This window comes from Alosa pseudoharengus, unplaced genomic scaffold (genome assembly GCF_046254945.1).
Source record: "Alosa pseudoharengus isolate Yale_2024_CS ecotype anadromous, Long Island Sound unplaced genomic scaffold, YU_APseudo_1.1 YU_APseudo_1.1_scf_15, whole genome shotgun sequence".
In the NCBI taxonomy this organism is placed as follows: Eukaryota; Metazoa; Chordata; class Actinopteri; order Clupeiformes; family Clupeidae; genus Alosa; species Alosa pseudoharengus.
The window spans coordinates 26,996,761-27,021,424 of NW_027468620.1; the positions used below are offsets into that span (position 1 = coordinate 26,996,761).

At 40.5% G+C, this 24,664-nt stretch overlaps 1 protein-coding gene across 1 annotated transcript; it reads left to right on the top strand.

Annotated features, from left to right (window-relative positions):
* Window positions 1-1,941: 1,941 nt before the first annotated feature.
* LOC143124498 (uncharacterized) lies at window positions 1,942-23,549 on the top strand. Its single transcript, XM_076286077.1, has 7 exons — window positions 1,942-2,091; window positions 14,794-14,899; window positions 16,478-16,656; window positions 18,381-18,580; window positions 20,402-20,552; window positions 21,318-21,436; window positions 22,533-23,549. Exons 1-7 carry the CDS (start codon window positions 2,025-2,027, stop codon window positions 22,941-22,943), a joined length of 1,233 nt encoding a protein of 410 aa, XP_076142192.1. The 5' UTR covers window positions 1,942-2,024; the 3' UTR covers window positions 22,944-23,549.
* Window positions 23,550-24,664: the final 1,115 nt, after the last annotated feature.

The following is a 24,664-nucleotide window of genomic DNA, read 5'->3' on the forward strand; positions in this document are numbered from 1 at the left end:
ACGAGATAATGGAAAAGGTTCTGGCCGGACTTTCTTGTCACTGGTATGGGCCAAGAACACATTGCACTTTTGATATGCCATTTTGGCCTGACAAGAAGTTTTTTCTGATATCATAGCATACTTGGTGCTATATATATACCATAGCCCTGGTTGTGGCTACATATTCACTGAGAACCTTTAGCAAAGTGTATACACATTCACCTCTAGTAGAGTCTGTCATTAGCGGAGTCTATCATGCACACATTCTGACATCATAACCAATACCAATGTCTTGATGTGAATAAGTCAGCAATACAGCACAAGCAGAGTAGGCAAGTGTGAAGTGACAGAGAGAATTATTCGCAGGTTGAGCCTGTAACATCTGCATATTGTAATGAAGCAAGTGTCAGTGGTCATTCACATCCACTTAGGTAGTGATTCAACAGTACATACAGCACAGAGTTTGGTGAGTCTGCAGTGATGTAGGAATATCATGGCAATAGAGCCAACATTGTCAAGTATAAGTAAGTATAAGTATATATACTTTTGATCCCGTGAGGGAAATTTGGTCTCTGCATTTAACCCAATCGGTGAATTAGTGAAACACAAACAGCACACAGTGAACACACAGTGAGGTGAAGCACACACTAATCCCGGCGCAGTGAGCTGCCTGCTACAACGGCGGCGCTCGGGGAGCAGTGAGGGGTTATGTTCATGCATTACTGAATGGGCTTGTATGTGAAGTCGCTACTATGTTCTCTACCCCTGATATCAGTCAAATAACTCGAGTTATGTTATTCACCCCTCATATCTGAAAGGAGCCCCTCAGTCAAATAATATGGGTTATGTTATTCACGCCTACAGAATAGGTTCCCTCAGTCAAATAACATAGGTGATGTATGTATGCTATGTCATTAAAGGGTCCCTCAATCATATACCATGGGTTATGTTATTCACCCCTCATATCTGAAAGGGGCCCCTCAGTCAAATAACACAGGTTATGCTATGTGTGATATGTTATTATAGGGCCCCTATTAGCTCAACCTGTGTACTGCCTTACCACGTCTGTGCCCAGGCACCCAGTGGCACATAATCTGTCTATGGATGTGGGCCACAATGCAAACAAAGGAGTAGGCATCAATTTTTCAGTGTTTGTTTGGTTCAAGAGATGTAATTAAAAGCATAATTCAGTTATGGTGGAAAAGTAGGTGGCCATGGTGATTCTTCAGGTGTTTATGATGTTTTGTATGTGGTGTCATTGAAATCCTTGACCATCAAAACATAGAGATAGGCATGAGCATCAAAATATATTTTCAAATCCTCTCACCCTCTAGTAGGGTTTATAACCTAAGGTCTCATTGGCAATGTAACTTAAATGTAATTCCCCATTTTGTATGTCGCTTATAAAATTATATGCTAAATGAACAGGCTTTTGTTTCAGTAGGCTATTTCAAACTCAGTCAAAAGTATTTTGGCTCACACATCAAAATATATCCATATGCCTACCCTTCACTCTGCTCAGGTAGCCTACTTTCAAGATTGCTGTATCTAAACCAGAACTCAATTAGGCCTGCCTGTTAGGCTACTCACTACTGTATGACAGTTCTGTCGATGGTGTGTAGTAGACAACGTCAGGCTAGTGTAGACCATAGGTGTAGACCAACATGGCCCGTGTAATATCACTACGCTACTCCCTGCAGATTTTGGCCATTTTCAGTGCAGCTACCACTTGATGGCGACATTGCTTCATTTTCAACGATGCGCCGAAGTTCCATTAACGTTCCAATAATACTTTTAATTACCCAATAAAATATATTAAACTAATCCTAGAAGGATTGCCGTTAGGCTACTAGTGTAGCCGGTGTGTGATGGTTAGTTGAATCCCAATAGTCATCGATGGGTAGCCTGAGATTTCTGGTAACGTTAGACTAGACTGCGGGGACTTTCCAAATGTAGGAAACTCCTCCCTGTGTAGCCCAACGCGCTGCTCCGAGTCCGTTGATTTCTTCAGAAGATCCTCTTCGCTACATGTCGGATGAAAGATAATGATGAAGACTCTTTGTCTGTATCAGCTTGTGGCCATACTGGCCACTGTGGGTATGGTGAAACTTGGTAAGTATCTTATTCGTTCTATTAATATTGACATATCCTACTGGAGGCTCGCTAAAAAAATAGCAGGCCGCCGCCTAGGGCTTGCTCGATTCTGACAACACTGTTTGAGCAAATAGAAGATTTAAGCAGATAGATCTTACATTGTCAGGAGAATATTTGTAAAGGCTCGAACGAACTAATATGTTGCCGAATCTCATCTTAATAAAAGTGTAAATTAGCAGCTAGATCATTTGCTGCTAAAGTTGCTATGTTTTGTTTTGCCATGTCATCCCGTATGGATTTCACCTTGCTTGCCTGGAAGACGGTTTCCGCGACTTTGGAATAATAGAGGCAACTGGACAGGCTGGTATAAAGGCCTACGTAACTATAATTATGGTATTAAAAGTAGCCTAACAATTACGAAATTAGGTATTAAATGATGACAGTAGGATAACGAAATGTGGAGATTCTGTATCAAATCAGACAAAAGAAGATGGTTGCCTAGCGTTTGTTTATATTTAGGCCCCAAAATAGTTTTAGGATATAGACTATTGGCCAACCTAATTCAGAGCTAGTCGTCTGCTTAAAAAAATATGTAGCCTTTGAGCCAGAGGGGATGGTCGGTGCCATCTGAGGGGAATAGTCATTTTTGACAATGTATCCCACCCTAGAGTTAGAAAATAAATTATATGGTGGTAACTTGTTGTGTTTTATCACCCTCTAAATGTCAATTATATGCCTTTGCAAGGATATATTTCAGGTGAATAGGCTAAAAATCCTAATAGATATGCCCTTAAAACTTGCAGCTGATTATTTACTTTAAGCCAAGTACAGGAAACACACAGGATTAGGTCAAGTTCAAGATTCTCCTTTTTGTTCCTAGACCTCTTGAGACCTCACTGGACCTTCTGCATGGAAGGCTCTTTACTTTAGGCCTACTTTACTTTATTTAATTTGGCAGATGCCTTTATCCAAGGCGACATACAAACAAGTTTTGACATCAAGAAATGAAGATGGACATTATTATCACCATAATCACCGTCATAATCATCATTAAAATCATTAAAAGTAAGATAACGCATAAAATACATTGTTTTTTAAAGGAGTCCAAACTAGTGGCCAAATGAATGACATTGGACATCTCATTGAGACTTGGTGATGACATTGGCTCAGCACAAAAGTTCATTGGAGGAAAGCAGTGATCTACAGGGGGTATAGGCTGGATTAACTCGAGGTAAATTGGCGCTGACCCAGTGGGAACCCCAGGGTTTTGGATTTAATTCTGGCTTCAATAGAGAGCCTGGATGCCAAACGTAGCCCCGCCCACAACATTTGAGGTCGGGAAGTTCGGTCTGGACTTGTTCCGTTGGGGAGCAAATATGCCTGAACCAGAGCTGTTCGGAGTCACGGTTCAGACCAGAACTCCTCAGAACAGATGTAGGTTGCTAATGACAAAATATTAGCTTTCAGTATGGTACAATGTCTTTGTAAGTGAAATTTAATTAAAATGTGTTTCATTCTTCCTGGTTCTTCCTAACATAAATGCTCTTGCTAAAATGTAGAAATTTATATTTCGCTATCACATGTGTTGTACAAGATATAGACACCGCAATAACCAGAAAACAATGTTAAGGCATTCGTGGAGAAGAAGGCATTTGTGGAGAAGAAGAACCCCTGTATCGTTTGAAACATGCACCATAATCACATCCCAATGGAGCAGTATCAGACTCCTATTCTGACTAGAATTTGAGTATGACGACATCAGGCTAGGGAGCCAGTGTAATGATACTAGAAGAGGTGTTACATGTGCTCTCTTAGGCTGGTAAAAAATAAGACGGGCTGCTGCATTCTGGATCATCTGCAATGGTTTGACAGCACATGCAGGGAGATCAACTAGTGCTGAGTTACAATAGTCTAGTTTAGACAGGACCATAGTTTGCACAAGGAGTTGAGTTGAGTAGGCCTACTGTGTAAGGTAAGGTCTGATCTTCCTCATATTGTAAAGTGTGTCTACATGACTTGGTTACTGCAGAAATATGCTCAGAGAAGGTTAGTCCATTATTACAGAGAGATGGGAAATGCAACCCCAAATCAGAAAAAGTTGGGACGTTATGTAAAATGGCCACCATTCAATCCGAAAAAAAGTCATATCACTATTCCAATGACTCCGAAGCTGTTAAGTTAAGGTAAATTAAGCTAAAAATCCTGCATAGGCTATTACTGTAAGCTAAAAAAACCTGCATAGTTCGCCTTTAACAGGTGAGATAATTCAAAAAAAATAATTCGGGAAAAATCACCAGATACCAGATCTCAAAGATGGCAGCTGTTTTGTAGGCGAACTTCAGAGGTCTATGGCCCTTGTATAACTGATACTGTATATGTAAGGCGCTTTGGATAAAAACGTCTGCTTATTGAATAATTGTAAATGTCAGTGACCTGAAAAATAAGTAAAGCATTGGCTGCACAATCAGTCTGAAGACCAAAAAATCATATAGTTCTTTTCTGGGCCAAGATCCAAAAGACCTGACTTCCATGAAGATCATGGCACTGTAATTTATTGTCTGTATTGTACAAAACTTGGATCCCACTCCTGTCTGTCTGTATTGATGTATGATATATGTATTGTTTGTCTTCAGAAATGACATTCTTTTTGATAGCTTCCTTATTTAGGTTCTATAAACCAGGATCACATGGAAAGTTAAGTTGTTTATTCATTATACAAGTTTATACAGGTTGAATTGGGAAGAAATGTAAAAAGAATTTCAGGGAAGAGGGACAATGAGCAGCTTGAGGGGAGTGTAGTTGTGGAAAGCATAGAGTTGCCTCATGATTATGGTACTGCCTGGATGCCAACAAAGCTGTTGATCTTTTAACCAAACACCAACAAAACACCAGAGGGCAAACTCCCAAATCTCCCAACAAACTCCCCTTCCATTTCCTCAAACTTCTGTCCCCTGTTTTACATTCTGTTATGTTCAGGAGACAGGATTACTCCACTGTTTGTTTCCAGTCCATGGAGCCAGGGCTGTGTACAAAGAGTTTATTAGGGCGCAGCCGTGGCCTACTGGTTAGCGCTTCGGACTTGGAACCGGAGGGATGCCGGTTCAAACCACGACCAGTAGGCACGACTGAAGTGCCCTTGAGCAAGGCACCTAACTCGCCCGAGCGCGGCTGTTGTTGCAGGCAGCTCACTGCGCCGGGATTAGTGTGTGCTTCACCTCATTGTGTGTTCACTGTGTGCTGAGTGTGTTTCACTAATTCACGGATTGGGATAAATGCAGAGACCAAATTTCCCTCACAGGATCAAAGGATGAGATAATAGAAGAGATAAGTGTCTTGCGATGTTCATTTTTGTGATTTTGTTAAGCACTAGGCTACAATAAAGATGGACATGATGCATGAGCTAACGGGATAGTTACCTAGAAGAAACTCTCTCAAGATATTAAATGTTTGCGTAGCTTATTTCGGAAATGTCATTAAACCCAACAGTAGGCCTAAATTATCTCAATTCCATAGGTAGGTTAGCAACACAAACTTGAGCAAATCAACTTAACATTAGCCTACTATTATTTGTTGCTGTGTGGCCACAGCACCACTTAAACTAGCAGCTGGCTACTTATCACATGACCGCTGCAGCTTAAAAGCTGCATGTGTTTGTGAGGGGAAAAGACACATAGGCTACGGGAAGCACCGACTGTCATTCTTAAAAGTAATGAGTATTGGTGCACCGTGCAGCACTACTCAAAGGAGAACAAATGCTTAGTTCGTGGAGAGACAGCAGATGCCAGGAAAGTAGGCGCTCACCCTTATGACATTAGGTGCACCAGTGTGTCCCAGGAAAATTTCTAGTTGCACCCTAAAAAATGTTGGTCGCATGTGAGACCAAATTGGTCGCACTCTAGAACCCTGAAGTAACTCCTTTAGACTGATTTGGCATTTTAGAAAACACCACAGTACATCAGTCCTTTTTCATATTCAGTGGTGATCGCATCCTGTGGACTCCTCAGTAACTGTGGAGGGGGAGGACACACACACATAAGCCAATGGACTGTACACAAACATCTAGATGATATCGTCCATATATAGCCTGTGGTCGTCATATTCAATTCTACTCAGAATTTGAGTCTGATACTGCTCCATTGGGACGTGATTATGGGGTGTGTTTCAACCGATACGGGGGGGCTACCTCTGCACTCAATTGGATAAACCCAAGCAATGGGAGCTACAGTACGAAATAGCTTACTGTGCGCTGTAGGAAGAACACCCGAACCATCCGTCTTCTCCACAAATGCCTTGACATTGTTTACTGGTCGTTTTTTTAAGTTATTGCACTGTCAATATCTTGAACACCTGATAGCGAAATCTAAGACCACAAAATTCCTACGTAGCAGGGTATGCTATTCGGAAAAACGGATATTTCCCCTCTTTCGTATTTAAAAATAATTCCATTCACAGGCTAAAAACAACTGGGGAAGGGTGTTGTAAGCCCCTCGAGCAAACAAGTGGCCAATCCGAGATTTCAAACAAACAAGGGAACAACAAAGACCTCTGTTTTCGTGTAAATGAAAGGCCTAAGCGCATGGAAATATATGCATTTTCCTAGTGTAAACGGGGTCTTAGAAGCCATCTGTCTAGCTACATCATGAAGTTGATATGCCAGCACAAGCAAATCCAAAATGGAGTCATGCATAGAGCCTATTCCAGACCAAACTTCCCAACCTCAAATGTTGTGGGTGGGGCTAATTTCGGCTGGTTTTCAGGCTAGTCCATATAGGCTCCGCGCAGAAAAGCGCTGCCAGTCGGCCAAAGAAAAGTTGATATTGTCTCGACTGTTGTGTTTTATGCCTGAAATTTAAAATGGAAAGCACCACATCATTGCATAGTATATGTTAGAGATGGGGGGGTGACCACATAGAGTTGCTCACTCTCCGTCTTGATTTCCGAAGGCTGCCAGAGCGTTGGTTTCTTTTTCACACCTGAGTCACTGCGAAACCACCGAAACCAACTCCTGAATCTGTAGTTGTGTTCAGCGACTGTGGTGAGGCTAATTGTTGCATTTGCTGGTTGCATGGACCAGCTTAGACAATGCATGGCTGTTAAGGCTGGTGTGGTGCATTATTAGGTCATAAAGATAGATCTCACTTTTGTTTCCACAAAGGTGTTTGTTGTGGAAAGTGTGACATGATGGTATTTGAGTTCAGTTCTTATCAGCTCAGCATGGGCTGAGCTCAATCATTGAGGTGCTGTATGCAACAAAACAATGTTTCTCAAAAGAAATCCCGTAACCTCGCTTAGAGCACCTTTAAAATCACTTCAAGTCAACAGGTAGTTTGTTGATAAAATGAGCATACGTCTTTTCCGGTGAAATCTCAGGATGCTTGTAAACATCTCAATTGTCTATTTGAGATGTCCTGCTCACTCACGCATTACTTTTAACCCTTTAGCCGCCAGGGTTTAAATAGGATTTCTACATCAAAATTTCAAAAGGCCATGGCTTGAAAGTGGTCAGAGATAAAGTCCTACTGTAAATGTGAAAATCATTGAGTATGAACAAAAGTTTAAAAAGGGGATACATTAACTCGTCTAATTTGCATATTATGACATCACTGGATGGCAACCACCCTAAATTATGCACGTTTCAGTAAATACTAGATGTTGAACATATTTGAGCAGCTTTACTTTCTATTTTTTCACATTTCACCCACATAACAAATGAACAGGAAAACAGTCACATGTAAACCAACAATAGTAAACTATTACTATAACCACAAACCCTATGCTACTATACAATAAAGTAGCCTGAGGGCACTATTTTTACAACCCCTGCTGTCTGTACCACGTCCATTACGGACACTATCATCACTATTAGGCCTACCACTGGCACCTCCAGCTTTGTTGGGCAGAGGGTTGAAATAAGCATGGTATGCTTAGTGGACACTGACGCAAAGACGCACCTCCATTCACAGACGCACCGTGACTATCACTGTCAATAGACGATCGATCATGTTCTCCAAAAGGCAGATATTCTCCTTCAGAATCAGAGTAGATGAATAACAGACCCAAGACTTCATCACACGTGATTTTTTTTCTTCAACATTTGGTGTATTTCTTCCTCAATTTGTGCAAAACTATGGCCTGCATTACTTCCGTGTTATAGAGGAAATGCACGTGTGTTTCTCGTGTACTTCCTAAGCACTTTCAGATATAATCTCCGGAGTATATGAGGAGGTTTGTCAAACGGAGGTCCTACCCTTCGGATGATTCAGATATGATGCTAACCTGCGGACCTAATACTGACCTTATACGGACGTATGTGTGAACGACATACACGCACATTACAGAATCTCCGTGTGGTTGTCGAGTGAGGGGTGGGGGCTTGTAGAGTTCACAAGATGCGAGACATGACGCAGAATATATGCGGCCGCTGCCTGTCACAGCTGCTTTTTGTTTACAAAATATAGCCTATGCATTATGTAGGCTAAAGAAGAGAAATCTATTGTGCATAGGCTAATACTTGAAGTAGGCTAGTCACGTAAGTGCGCAGATGAAATTGACCTAGCCTACAGTATTTGTATGTGTGCTTCAAATAAACACATTTATCTGTTTTCAACGTTATGTACCAGAATTAGCTATAGAACCACAAATCTGGTTTGCGTTGGAGAGAGAGAGCATGCACAAACTTTATGGTAGGCTACCAGCCAATTCAGTAGGCTAACTCAAGACTTCAAGATCATACAACGTTTTTAAGCAACAAACAAAATACTAACATTAATAACAGTGTTATTTTTTCCAAAAGCATCCTCTCCCCATGTGTAGCATTTACTTAAGGAGCTTGGAACAAAGTTGGGTTTTCTTTGTTTTCATTTTCTCTAGGCATATGCTCAGCAAATACCAGCGAGCTCAGCAGGTCATGAAGGCTATCAATGAACAGAAAACCGTGTTGGTTAACAATTTATTAAATACTCCTGTTATTGTCGTCAACGACGTCGCTATAGGCTACTGCCTTTTCAGCGCCTTCTGCTTATGATGATTTAGTCTTCTGAATTTGTTTGTCCTTGCCATGCAGTTGTAGGCTAACGTGTCTCTAACGTTCCCTTCAGGTGTTCTATCAAAATGTTGTATGCCCTCATGGACAGTATCTCCGTGATGTCTGCATATTTCCAGGTCGGAGATTTTCTGGACAGCACTATGGGTGTAATAATCCAAAAACCCATGTTTTTTTCCCATAGGAAAAATCGCAAGATGCCGATCTCAAAGATGGCAGCTTTTTTTGTAGGCGAACTTCAGAGGTCTATTGGTTGGAACACTATTTATTTTGCCTTTGAGTGGTTGGTAGCACTTGTTGGTACTTGTTTTTGTTTACAGATAGATATCGTAGCCTAGGCTGCCTACAGAGACAAGTTTTTTTGACGGCTTGCCTATGGGGCGGGCAGCTAGCGGACCGTGAGGAAAAATGTGATGAATGTGATCATGTATGTTTGGGCCTGCAATCGCTGATACAACCTTTAATATATTTATTTGTATGGTAGTTCATGATAATTCCAGCATATAAAGATTGGTCTAATTGATATACTCATTTATTGTCACTAATAAATCTCTATGAACTTGTTTGAAACCGAAAGTTGACAGACGTGGGAGGGAACTTTCATGTCATTTAAAAGATGGGAGGACAGCACTTCTAGCCACCACTGCTGTATGCCGCAATGTACAGCGTCTGCTAAATATAACTCTATTATCAGTTTCTATACGTTTCCCAAAGACAATAAATTACAGAACCGAACAGATATTACATTAAATCTCCCGGAAATGTCTTAACATTCTTACCTGAATGCGGAAGTGATGCATGCATAGAGCCCATTGAACAGCTCAGCACAATCCCTAGCTATCAATTTAGCACCACAAGCGCCCACTTCAAAGCCATCTGTCTGGAAGCATTCTAATGTATTCTAATGTCGAAGTATCACAGTGTGTAACTAAAAGACTTCCTGACTATCTGTTTACTACCAGTGTGGCCTAGAGGGTCTTCCCTTGTAAGTTTGTTGCTGTGGTGACTCAGATTTCTTTCAAACCTTGTCTACATCATAAATGACCAATGAATTCATCAGGAGTGACAGGTGACTCCATCATAACCATTGGGTTGCCTTTTCTGCAGCCTGACAACTGCTTTACAACTCCTAAATCCAACTGAAATGTTGTGGTTGATTTAGCTACAAAGACATCCAACAGAAGATGGCACACGTTGGATTATGCATTTTTGTATGCACGTGCATGAGAGAATCAGCGCCAGAACTGTAGTTAACTCTTACTTCCTAGAAATGCAGTCCTTTACTGTAGTGTTGCCCTAGGTCCCTAGATCTACGCAGTAACACAGTCCACATACGCCGGACGCCTGGTAAATTTGTATGCATGAGGTGATGTTAACCAACTCACTGCCAATACTACTACTCCCCATATTAACATCAACAGAGTTAGTGCACTGGGTCAATCCTGTATTGCAGGGCTATCTAGGTGCACCAGCACAAAATTTAGGCGCACCCAAATCTTTCATCGCACCACCTTTAACGCCACAAACAGAAAATGATTGCTCATGTTATATGTTTCTATTTCATTTTTTTTAAAAATTCATTTTATTATGTATATTTTGTTTATAACTTATATTTTATGATCTGCATAATTACTAATAGCAAACAATATTTAGTCATTTGAATACTTCATATTGAGTGACACGAACTTGAGAGGTGCAAGTCAACAAATCAACTTAACATTAGCCTACCATTATTTTGTTGCTGTGTGGCCACAGCATAACTAGCAGCCATGTCTCGTTGTATTTACCACATGACCGCTGCATGTTGAAAGCTGCGTGTGTGAGGAGAAAAGACACAGGCTACGGGAAGCACTAGAAGCATGCTTTGCGCACACTGACATGAAATATGTATCTTAATTGCAAAACAACACTGTCATTCTTAAAAGTATCGATACTAATAAAATTAGGTATTGTTGTGACATTTGTAATTTCAGGGTATTGCGATAGTATAGGTGCACCGTGCAACAGTCAAAGGAGAACACACTCTTAATTTGTGGAGAGACAGCATATGTGAGGAATGTCTGGGCGCCCTGTATTGGTACCCAAATAACAGGGTGGCAATTTTTAAATGAGTTAAAAAATGAAAAAGCCTTTGTGTTGACAACATGAAATACTGACAGTACTTACAAATAACTTAAGTAAAGAGTGATTATGTGAAATCAACAGGTTCAGCATAAAACAACATCAATCATTGTCCACAGATGTGTTAACCCTAAACACACGCCACCATGCGCATGCTTCCTCTCTGACTGCATTCTAAAGGTTTCCAGTGAAAACTAGAAGATGTCTCTTGAAAGCATTGCAGAGCATATGTGATTTCACAACTCTTTGTGGTGTTGCAACATTTCAGTTACATTTTCACTTCCAAAAATGACCAGTGTTTACAGACACATGCACATGTGGGTTTCTCTATCTCTTGTTCAGGTTTTCGTATAAAAAAAAAGAAACGCCAGAGATTTAAGTGGCATCGAAATGAGGCACTGAAATCCACATTGTTATTCGATGCCATTACTATTGCTTGTGTTGGCGCCGGTGCCATATTAGAACCGGGTTTCGATGCCCAACTAGCTGAAATGGCGATATGATGAATTTGCATACCTCGACACATAAACAGGAAATGTGTGATACATTTGTAATGCATTGCTTGACATGGCTCAAACTTCACAGGTTATTAATTGGTATGGTAATGGTGATATTAACATGCCCACAATGCATATTTGCCATAGCGCCACCATATGGCAACAGATAGAATGATTATTAGAGTCGTGCCACATGATAAATTTCAACACACTTCTCCTAGGTGGTTCATCAGAACCATATAAAAATTAAGACATGATGTCAAAATGTTGTTGATGATAAATAAATAGGCTGAAATGAATAGTTCCCACTGGCGACAAATCATGAAATTTGGCAACCATATCATCACTCACAGTCTCTATATTTCAAGTGTGGCCCAGGCACTCCATAGCGCACCTTTATGTCATTGAGTCTTGTGGTCAGCAAATAGTTTCACCCACACACAGAATAGTTGGTAGGAATATGGACCTCCCTAAGACGAATATAAGAGCAGGGGGGGTCAATCATCACATCCAACAGGAAGTGAGTAAGTGTTTCCAATGTATAAAACTTGCAAAAACAACAACACATTACATTTATATAGCGCTTTTCTCGACACTCAAAACTCACATGGAAGGGGGGACCTCAATAACCACCACCAATGTGTAGCACCCACCTGGGTGATGCACGGCAGCCATTATGCGCCAGAATGATCACCACACACCAGCTTGAGGTGGAGAGTGAGGGAGTGAATGAGCCAATTACAGTGGGGGTTGATTAGGGGGCCAGATTGAATGAGCCAGGTTGGGAATTTACCCAGAACACCGGGGAACCCCCTACTCTTTGCGAAAAGTGCCATGGGATCTTTAATGACCACAGTGAGTCAGGACCTCGGTTTAAAGTCTTATCCAAAGGACGGCATCTCCTACAGTGCAGTGTCCCCATCACTGCACCGGGGCATTGGGTTTAATCTTTTTTGGGCCAGAGGGAAGAGTGCCACCTACTTCCAAGGAGGTCTCCCATCCAAGTACTAACCAGGCCCACACCTGCTTAGCTTCAGAAATTCAGCTAAGACAAGGTATCCGTTGGTCTGGCTACTGGCAGGAAACAAGAACAAGTAGAACACACATCAAATACATGTATTTGACGCATGCACCACATGTGAGTGCATTGTTGGATTCCGAAATGTCATGGATCGCGGACCGCAGGTGCTTGGGCCTGCCATTGCCACTTGCGGCTATAGTTTTGCCTTGTTCTTGTATTCGTAATCTCTGTGCTTGTCATGCTTGTCAAACATGCTTTTGCATGTTTAGGCTATTTGATTCATTTTCAGCCTTAGAGATTTGAGCTGTGTTTGGGGGGGGTTCCCGCATCATTACCACTCAAGGTTTCTGTCAAAAGGGAGTTTTTCCTTACCACTGTTATAATAACCCTTGCTTCCTGGATTGGTGGCCTTTGATTCTGAGTTAACCTACATTCCTTTAAACAAAACTCATTGTTCATCATATTGTGTAAGAAAATGAAATTCAAACAGTAGTTGCAAAGGTGTAACAAAGTACGCTGAGGTAGAGTCTCAAAGAATTACAATCTCAACATCATTAGATCTTACATATGGGCCTAGAGAGTCTCATTTTACAATTTGTTGTTGGTGTAGCCCATATGCCATGTTAACCTGCTGCTGCATAGAAGCTTGTCAATGATCTACAATAACAAAGTGTCAAGAGCCTACTCTCTCAAGGTGGTGGTGACCCAAGCAAAACAGTCCAACTGGAATTAGCTGAATTGCTGAATAAATGCATGCAGTATTGCAGAATTATTTAAATGATAATGCTGTGTTTGGCTTATGTATATCAGAGATCAGTCATGTACCTTAGCATTTGCACTTAGTCTTACAAAATGAGTAGTTTCTGTGAAGGTGAATCACAGAAACTGCTAAATACAAAAATGCCAAAAACCTGAGGCAGGAGCAGGATGTCATATGCTTGAACATAGTTATCAGCATGAATACGGATGTAGGTTGCCTAGCGACGCATGCTCAGATGATTTGTGGCTGGAGCGCTGACTGTGTGTGAACAAAGACTGGTTGCTTGTCACACACGTCTGTGGTTTCCAGATATACATCCTGTTTGTTTCGCGTTGACTTAACGATCCGGGTGGGGACACTTAGTGAGCTTAGTGGTAGTGACGCTGTTTCACCTCAAGAGAGACAAAGGGTGAAGTCAGATACAGCCACTTAAGAACTGAAACAGGACTGTGTCCAACAGACATGTCCTGATTTTCAGACTTGAGCTGTTTTGGACATTTTCATCCGCAATGACTTAGAGTACAGGGAACATTTGAAGTTTATTATTATGATACAGAGTAGATTGGCACCATCAGTTTGACAAAGTAGCTTACTGCATTATGTTGACCTTCTTAACCTTCTTGGAACCTTCTTAACCAGGCTATACCCAAGCCTCACCCATCATTCATTTTTCAAGTTTTTGATGCAGGCGTGGTGGAGCAGATCTAGACAATTTTGGTTGTGTGTTAACCACAATTTCCCTTAAGGAAAGAATAGCTGATCTTGGAAGGGAAGTGAAATAGGCATCATGTGCAAGTTGCAAAAAGACGACATGTCCATTATTGCATAACCCCTATAGTTGACACAGTCACAAAAACACTGGCGTCTGTGTCATCTGGCAGGTGTCTGGAGTTAAACTTTAAGCCTCTGGATATTGGTCATGACATTTTGAAAGGGTGGCAGTGTCATTAGATTGATGTTGATATTTGAGTTCAACAGACTACATCCCTCCTTGCTGTGCTCTTTAAGCAATATGTTGATTGGCTGTAATGGTTTGTGGCTTTGACAATTCCTATTATCAATTTTGATGGTGAAGGGGACATCAACATACCAGTCAGATGTTTCCCACCTAACCATGCTATTCACTATGTAGTTTTGTGCTCCATTGTTTTTGATTCATCATCAGAAACCGGTTGATACAGTGGATTGATTGTAATTAATCACACTGCATAACATATATGATGTGCTAATGTGTTTTGTTCGTCTGTTTTCTTGTTTTCTCTTTTGCTCTTCTCTACAGTTGAGCCCCCTGACAATGTGTCGATCTTCTGTCAGAATGGCACAAACATTGCCTACTGGAACCACTCTGGACCTGATTTGTACTTGGTAACAATCAAAAGTTACAAGTGAGTAAATAGTGTTGTCCTCATGCAGGCAGAGCTATAGGGCCCTATCATGACATTCTAAAGTGCATCGTCACTCGTCAAAAGTCTATTCAAATTTAGTAGGATGTCCAGTTCACATTGGGAGGGGTTTCGTTATCAAAAGTGGAGCGCATGGCGCAACAAGGTGTTCCTAGGTTTTTTAATCAGTCATATGGGTGTGTTTGGGGCGTAACATCATTTTAAACCACTGAGAATGACATATGGCATTCCCTTTAACGGTGCAAAGTGCGATATGTCAAATAAATGCATCGGTATTTTGGCATTCAACGGCACATTTGAAGGAGGCTGCTTGCGAGACCGTATGAAATAGTCATTCTTAAACCATGCATTACTAAAACCTAGCATAGCCTTCACACATTTGCTCTCGTCTATTTTTTGAACTCATTGGCAAAGTGAAACTAACTTCACCAAGGTGTCAGTCAACGAAGACAGTTATATGCAGCTACTTTCACTATTGACTGACAATGGGTTACCATCGAAAACATAGGCTGGAAAAAGCACTTACCCTAATATTGCTCAAATGACTGAATAAAACAACATTTATCCTGCAGAGGAGTTGCTTATATCTTGTGACCGTGTGTCTTCAGCTGTGCTCCATTTGTGTCTCTCGCCTCTCCCCTAATCACTTTTAACCGTCATTACCAATTTGCAGATGATGGTGAATAACTACTCATCATGAGATTATTTCATTTAATACATGACAGTATTTCGTAATATCTTTATTCTAATTATGTTTCCCATTGTAATCGTGCAATTTGTAATGCTTTGCATGGACATGCGCTGGTGTGCGTTCATGAATGATAGAAGGATGGTGCGTGCACCTGCCAATATGACTGTTGACATGCGCTCTTAAAATAGCATATGAACAACTCGCCATTGACTTCTGACCAGGTTTAGGTGGTGTATGATAGCGATTTTTAGACAACGCGCCAGGCCCCTCCCTAGGTTGTTAATTGCCAGACCCCTGGTCACAATGTTTAAAAAATAAACGTGCCGAATTAAGCTTTGCGCGGGTGAATAACGAGCTTTACGCCATGCGCTGGAGCCCAAAATACAACCCATAGTCTTTCTTGTATAGTCCAAGTCACAAGGTTCCTGAAAAAGTACCAAAATATCTACTGCCTTTCATATGGCACTAAAAATGTAGTGGCTCTCATATGCCTGAATTTATGTACATTTTAACACATTTGCATTAAACGGGAAAAAAACATGGTTAAAAACATGGTTAGTTAGGCACTTTTATCTTGTGGTTATTTCATGAGGTCATCAATGACATGACAAGTTTGTCAATTTATTATTATATCATTGCCAGCACACTGAATAAAAATATAACTAGTTTCTAAAATGGGGCAGATTATAGCTGGCGTCACATAACAAATATAAGTAATTGAAGTGAAAACAGCTAATTTTTTGGCATACCCAATGTCTTGTTTCAGTAGTCTTAAATGACCAACTAAAATACCAAATTAATGCAAGATGTTGTTTTTCAATGCAAAGGAAAACTCCTAGACAGATGTATAATGTTGTTTCCATCAACAGCAATGGCGAGACACGTTTTCAGGGCCGCATATCACATCGCCATATTGACATGTCCTCTGTAACGCCACCCGGAAATGATGTATACATTCTCGACTTGGTGGCGATGGATGGGTCCAACATTTCAGATAGAGTTGAAGTAACATTCGGCTATAGCAGCGATCTTCCCTCTGATGTCCCCTGTAAGTAGTCATTCATTAAAATAATCCACAAAACAATTTGGTGAATGAAAAACATATTGACTTATTTTTAACATGTTCAGATAGTGTGCAGTTGTATGATATTGACCTTTAACTCTATAGAAAAAGGGAGAGATCCATTGGCACGGATTACTAGTGTAGGAAAACATTGCATGGAGTAGTCATGTTGCTGATTGTTGCAGAATGTACTGGTTGGGTTTGATGTTTCATGAGTATCTCTCCGAGGGTTGAATGAAAATGCACGCGCATCTACAAAAAAACTAAACAGGTGCTGGATATAAGGCTGAGCCAGAATATGAAAAAATGAAGAGATAACTGCACACTGTTATATAATCTCCCAGAGTGTTTTATTATTAAAAAATGTTTAGGTCATTGAGACTAAAGGAAATGTTCCATTCCAACAGAGTAACTAGTCCACAAGTACCACTTATTAGTCCAATATTAATGAAATTGTGAATGTAATTTTGAATGAGGATCTGTCTTCATACTTCTAAATCTGCCACCTTGTGTAAGAAAAAATCTACCTGACTTCATTGTAAACTTAAAACTGTTAAATTATCCAATGCAGCCTTTCTTTTTGCTACGTTGGATGTTTCCAGTCTCTATACCAATATTCCACACAATGGTGGTTTAGAAGCAGTGGATTTTTTCTCTCAAAAGTCTTCTATGAGAAAACCTAGTGTTGAATGTGTCACTGACCTGACTAAACTTGTACTTACCAATAATTATTTTCTTTTTAGGAATGATTATGTTATACAAATAAAGGGTACTGCTATGGGTAGCATGATGGCCCCTAATTACCGTATGCCTATCTATACATGGGTTTGTTCGAGAATATTTTTGTCCTTAATCCAGAAGTACAGTGGTAAAGTCCTTAAGATCCATGGGGCCACAACCCGCAAAACCACTTTTGTTGTGAATATGATCAAATGCCCTTGTGGTCTTGCATATGTCGGGAAGACATGTAGAGCCCTGCGCACACGCATCAGTGAATATCAGAGTAATATCAGATGTGGGGATGAGAGGATCCCTGTAGCGGCGCATTTCAAGAAAGCTGTACAATCACAATATCAGCTCCCCTCTCCTCACTCTCTTTTTGTCTGCTACAGGACATTGGAGCTGGAATATCTTCTTTTTTCCTTCTTTTTTCTTTTATTCTTGACATGTGCAGATGTGAGGGATTGGGTTTCTTTCAGTCTGATGTATAATGATATAGGGCAATTCCATGCAAAACTGTCACGTCCATAACGCCAACACAATGTCATGGTATGGTATGATGTGAATGATGATTACTTTAAATTTGAACAATCACTCTTCTTGATTGTAGAACTTACATGAAAAACTTTTTACATAATCATTCGCATCATACAAATACCATGGCATTCAGTTGGCGTTATGGATGTGACAGTTTTGCGTGGAATTGCCCTATATTGTAATTGATGCAAATGTAATACTTGGGCTAATGTAGGCCATATAGGACTGACTGATTGGTGGACATGGGGCATTGCCCACTCATCTGCTTGATGACAAGACCTCTGGTTGATTGTAGCCTAATAAAACACCTGGGAGCTTATATAACTGTGCAGGTATCTCTTTGTTTTATCTCTCTGCGTACCCTTACTGACACTTCGGTGTAATGACGCTATGCACAATTATATACACCCTTTGAATTAATAGATAACCACCACCTGTGTTCCTTTCTGCAGGTTTCATGGACTTCCCAACTGTAAATATTACTGCTGAGACTGATCGGATCATGTTCTCTTTTGACAATCCCCTTGAGGTTGTTGATGATTCTGATTATAGTAATGATGGCTTTGACGGTTACATTGAGCAGAATGCCACTGGCGAGTATTTAAACGAAGATGGGAAGTTTTACTACACGGTGTACACCACTCATGATGAGGTAAGATTAATGGTGACTGTATATGTTTTGCCTTAGAGGGGGTTTTAACAAGCAGGGAAAGCTGTTTTGTCAACTCATTTAAACCTTTCAAGGTTTGTTACATTTAATGTCTGTTGAAGGATTTAAAAACAAAATACTAAAAAGTGGTCATGGACAGCTCTGAAGAAACATACTGGAAATATGTATTTAAAACAATAAATAGCATATCTATAGCATAATATGCGTTGGAGTGGACATCACATCAAATTAATCTTTGTCTTTTCATGGATCCATGGAGCCTAATGTGGGCTGTGCTCATGCCCAGTGTCTGTAGGGCTTAGTGAATGAGTCATAGTCTCTCGCTGGATTGGGTGACACTCCATCATGGTAAACTCCTAACTGATGCTGGGGCCCATTTACAGCTGGGTGAACCTGGACAGTGCAGATAAAATGTCAAGGGTATCGTCCAAGGGTTCAATACACAATGCTCAAGTATCTATGCTGGGATCCAACTGACAAACTGATCCAATAAAGCTGCAGTTGGCAAGATTTTTTTGATCATATTCACTGAAACAGACAGAACAACATAAATCAGCCGGTTTATGAGAACACTCTTCTACCTCCACCTAGAGCCTGTTATTTGTTTTGCAAAAATCCACAGCTCCTGGTTCTTCTGGTTCAATCAGAGCAGGGCTGTGTGAGATCTGACTGTCAATCACAGTCTGGTGCAGTCTGGTGTGCCCTGATGAGCACAAACTCGATGAGAGGGTGCTAGGTGGTAGTGGGGGAGGGGCATGAGAGTTGTAAACATTAAACATTTTGACTAAGTCCCCTCAATCTGTCAGACTTGCCAACTGCAGCTTTAAGCCTTTCAGCTCTGCATTGTTTGATGGAAAGTGGTTAAATTAAGAATAATTTGTTGGTGTTGGTAATTAATTTTGAAATTGTTTCTGTACATTTTGTTGGTAGGCTGTTGCTTACTTTGGTGTACAGTTGCACTCATAAGTCTACATACCCTGTACATACGCATGCTAAAGTTGACTAAAAAGAGGAATTAAAAATCATCTTTTGGAAATTGGACGCCAATTTTCTTTGTGAATGAATAATGTATCATAAATAAATAAATGTTCTTCCTTGAAATACAGGGGCTCATAAGTATGCATACCCCTATGTTAAATTCCCATAGAGGCAGGCAGATTTTTATTTTTAAAGGCCAGTTATTTCATGGATCCAGAATGCTATGCATCCTGATAAAGTTCCCTTGGCCTTTGGAATCAAAATAGCCCAACATCATCACACACCCTTCACCATACCTAGAGATTGGCATGGTTTTATTTCAGTTAGCCTAATAGCTGGTTTGATTTGCATTGAGAGATGATCTTATGGAAAGTACCCCATGCCAATTGTGAGATATGGTGATATTCCTTTTTAGTCAACTTTAGCATGTGTATGTGCAGGGTATGTAAACTGTATATCTGATTCTGACTTCAACTATTTGAGCTATTTTAGAGATTGATGCCACATATTTGATTGAACTTTTTTTGTACCAACATCACATTTGTTAGATATTACAAAAAGTTTTAGTGTTGCAGTACTGCATTCTTTTTAAATCGTTGTGAAGCACCTTTGGGAAATTACCCGTAGTGTTAGATGATTTGGCACTAAATACAGTACAGTACAGAACTGTAAATCTAAAGAGAGATTCACAGCACCATAGCTCATGTCCAATCTCAGTGCAAAATTTGTGTCCTAACATTTTGTGTCTTAATATTAATACTGACATGTCTTTATTTCGGTGTCCTCATGTTCATGATGTGAACGACATGTCTTTGTTTATCATAGAAACGGCTTGACTTTGAGTGCCCCCTGGAGGCTCTTGTGTGCCATGGCGAGTTGCTGTTCAGAAACTGCACCATTCTGGAGCTTGAGGGAAATATTGAAGGTGTTCGCTATAAATACTCTAAGGACATATGCAACATCGTTCCTGAAAAGGGTTAGTTAGTCAAGTTACTTTTCACAAAGTTTGTTTTACCCTTTAGTGACAAAATGTAATTTGATAATTTCATGTGATGACAATTATCTGATATTAATTAGTAAAATATTTAGTTAAATGCGAACAATACCACATACCTCTTGCTGAAGAGACAGGTCCATTATATTAGGATATATTGGGAGGTGATCTTTTTGTAATACTTTACTTGACAGTTATCGACATAAGAGTGACATGACACTGTCATGACACATGAAACCTAACCTTAACTTGTTATGACAAAAACCAAATGTCACTTAATAACAAAAGCATTATGTCATAAATGTTTACAAATTGTTTATGACACGTTCATGACAGTGTCATGTCACTCTTATGTTGACACTGTCAAGTAAAGTGTATCTTTTTGCCACATAGATAAATCAGTCTAGAGCAGTGCTTGTTTGTGCCTGGGTCATTCAAATGTCCCCTGTTAGAGAGGAACTGCCACAACTGTGTTCAAAATCCACATCTTTGGCAGAGAGATTATAATCAAATGATAGATAACCCCCCCAGGGTGGAAAATATTCTGTTAGGGGATATCATTGGGAAAATAGGGGCTGAAGTGTGTAAATGCAACACGTTTGCTTTTTCTGGTATTTTTCTGATATTTGTATGTTGGAAATTCTTCTGCAATCTACAGTATTTCAGCAGATTGTTTTCTTGTAAATTGAATGCAATTGTTTATTTTGTTCTATTTGTATGTTTCATGGTCATGGTCATGGTTCACAGGTTCATGGCCCATCTATCTTATTTTGGTCATCAGCATCATAGTCCCGGTGTCGCTGGTGTTCATTATCCTCTGTACACGGAAATTGGCTATCAAGTCTTTCTTATCAGCCCATATGCCCGTAAGTCAAAACTTCACTGTCATTGTTGTCAAGTCTTACCTCCAAACAACCAGACTCCAAACAACTAATTGATTAATCGAGAAAATACTTCACAGATCAACTATCATTAGTTCCAGTCCTACTCCTGAGCATTTAAATCATCAGACCTCACACAATATGCTACACAAATTCATGTGATCCATGTGTAATATGAGCAAACCTGCATACATGTTTGATTAAACATTTGCAGATGATTCAGAATGTGGTGGCACATTTGGTTTGGTTGATTAGTCAAAAAGAAAGATGGTGACCGCCAATGATAACTGGCTGGAGCTAACCCTCCAAATTCTGTGGAATTCACATCAATCAAGATGGCCTTCTTGGAGTAGTGATTGTGGCCACTGGAGGAAGCTGGTGTTGTATTTGCTCAGCACCTCAGCAGCAGTGGAACCTTGTATTTTCAGTGTGTGCTGTAAGGGATAATGTATTGTCCGCCGGTAATTATCAGAAAATAAGTCCCGACAGGGAGAACAGAACCCTGAAGTGCAGCGGAGGGGTTTTGCTTCGACCTGAAGGGACTTATTTTCTGATAATTACCGGCGGACAATACATTATCCCGCTTATTACATGGCTACTTGCCAAAACGAGAAAAGAAACCCAACACAATGAATCTTTAAAAATGATTTTGCTACCGTTTCGTGTCTTCCGCTGACAAAATAAATAGTTCGCCACACAGATAGAACTTGACAGTTTCAGGTGTTGCGTGGCAACGTCTTACTAGCTTACTTTCCCTTTCAATGAAATTCCATTGCAATAAGCTAACGGAATTCTTGCGGAGGGATATGAAAGACGTTAATCAACCCGTTGCCATTGACAGTGGTGATTATATACTTTGCTGGTGATTTATATAGATTTAACATAGGCCCGAACGCTGGAAAGGGCCATTCATGTGAATGGAACTTTCTGCAGCACTCTGAAGAGCCGTGTAATAAAGATAGATACATAGATAGATAGATAGATAGATACTTTATTGATTCCCAAGGGGAAATTCAAGCTATGCTGTGGGATTGTATGTAATCATTCCCTTTGTTTGGTCTCTCTTTCAAAATTCATACAGGATTCTTTAAAACCAAGTCAAGTACCAGGTGCCCCAGGCCTTCTGAAGCCAGAGTTTACCGTATCTAGTTACGCCCAGACAGGGAGCACTCCTCTGCTTCAGTCGCCCATGGACTCCCCCGCAGAAAGCCCGACGATCATCCCACCTGACGGCTGCCCTGAGAAGACCCACTTCCGCATCCCTGCTCGTGCCCCGTCCAGCGACGATCAGCCCGAGGACGGTTACGAAGCCCGTCTCAAGGACGACCTTGAGCCTGAGCCACAACCGCAGCGCGAGTGCTATGAAGGCAGCGCTGATGACGGCTACATGCAGAGAGAGAGAATCCCAGACACCTCGGAGAGCCCTCACAGCTCTGTCATCGACATTGAGTTTGCCCCGGAAGACCGGGTCAGCGGTTATGGACCTCGCTAGTTCCAGAGCAGAGCCTTGGTGACTCCCTCCTGTTGACGAGGTGACATTACCACACTGTGGTATCCTGTCAGGGCTGCCTTCGTTCTCAAGCTTCCAGTCCAAGTTGACTGTATGTAATCCATCGGTTTTCTAGTTGAGTTTGTTACCTTCTGAATCAGCCCTGTGATGTGGACAGCACTCGGACGGAGGAGATGAACTGTCATGTGAACCCGGAGTGTTCTTCAATCCCATGTTACATGTTTCAATGCTGATCCTCTTTCCCTGTTGGTACATGGTAAAAGTATTCGATGATTTGCACTTGAGCGAGTAAAAGACGGACAGGAGTGGCATTGGTAGCTGGTCTAGCTGTTTTTTTTTCCAGAATTTTACTGAATGCCAAAGAGTCCCTTTTCCCTTGTCAAAAAAATGGTTATGATCATTTTTCTGTTGTTACATTTTTTTAAATTATGTTGGCGTTTCTCTGTTGCATTTTTCATTTTGCTGTTTTATATTTTTGTGTATTTTCTGTTTTATTTGTACATCATGATTCATATAAAGACCCTTCATCATGACTATATATGGATGGTCCTCACAAATATATATATCCGCCATGTTGGAAGAATACCCTCCACGCGTTCATTGCAGTTCATTGTTTGTGTTGTTAGCAGAAGAAGTTGTTGTGATTCCTCACTACTTTAAGATGCCTAGAAGACACTGCAGTGTGAAAAACTGATCGAGTGCATCGCACAATTGTCTTGGATACTGTAAAAAAACCTGGGTTGCGTTTTTTTGTTTCCCCACATGGAAAAAGATGAGGCTACAGTTATCTGCCAAACTTTGACAGGTGTGATGGCACTACACACTAGCTGCATAATAGGCAAATAAGGAAAGATTTTTGGACCTTCAATGCTAGTCTATATAATGTTATTCATAAGCCTAACGTGAAGTAGGCTAAAACCTTTCTATGCTGACTGCTGGGGGTTTACGTAGCTGACTGAAGCTAGCCTAACTTATGGAACATGGACTTGTTTATGAGGGAGGGAGAAAGAGAGGGGCTTGCCTTTCATTGCCACATTTTTGCTCTAGTGGTATAGCATAAATCAGGATTATACTTAGGACAAGAAAATGTTTCACAGCATAAACAGCATAATCGATTCAAAGCAACTCTTTGCCTCAAACTTGATGTTATGTCTCTATCTATCACAACTACTTCTCCAGCTGGCTTGTCATTGTTGGTAATTGATTTCACCTTTTTAATATAAGAAACTTTTAAAAGGAAATCATGAGAACAATGTGTAATGGAATTGGTGAGTTTTGAAGTCTTCAATAATCCATTTCCCTTAAACTAAGCATTTACATGAAGCACATGATGTAGGCTATGCCAATTGAAACACTTTCCACTCAGATAGCTAGGTGGCTACCAGGTTCATAATTCACTTTTAATTGCAAACAGAAAAATATCTAGCTAGCGCATCATTACATGCTTCTATTTCCACAGGAATGAAGGTTGTTTATACCAACTTAATATACTTATCATTGTGCTATATGCCTAAATGTAGCACAAACAATGTTAGAGTTTGTGGAATAGCCATAGGCTATATTTGAATGGAGCTGGGAAGCCAACAAGTGTTCAAGCCAACAGATAAGGTGAGCTAACATGGTAAGACACGCAAAGTGCCTGTAGGCCTACTTGTTTAGAACATGCTGATGTTTGGCATTTCATTTGTGAAGTCTTCAGGATA

Bases quoted from the DNA above. Each gene is read 5' to 3' on its own strand.
- LOC143124498 (XM_076286077.1), top strand. From the start codon at position 2,025: ATGATGAAGACTCTTTGTCTGTATCAGCTTGTGGCCATACTGGCCACT. The intron at 18,581-20,401 runs GTAAGATTAATG...TGTTTATCATAG, and splicing joins TGTACACCACTCATGATGAG to AAACGGCTTGACTTTGAGTG. The intron at 20,553-21,317 runs GTTAGTTAGTCA...CATGGTTCACAG, and splicing joins CAACATCGTTCCTGAAAAGG to GTTCATGGCCCATCTATCTT.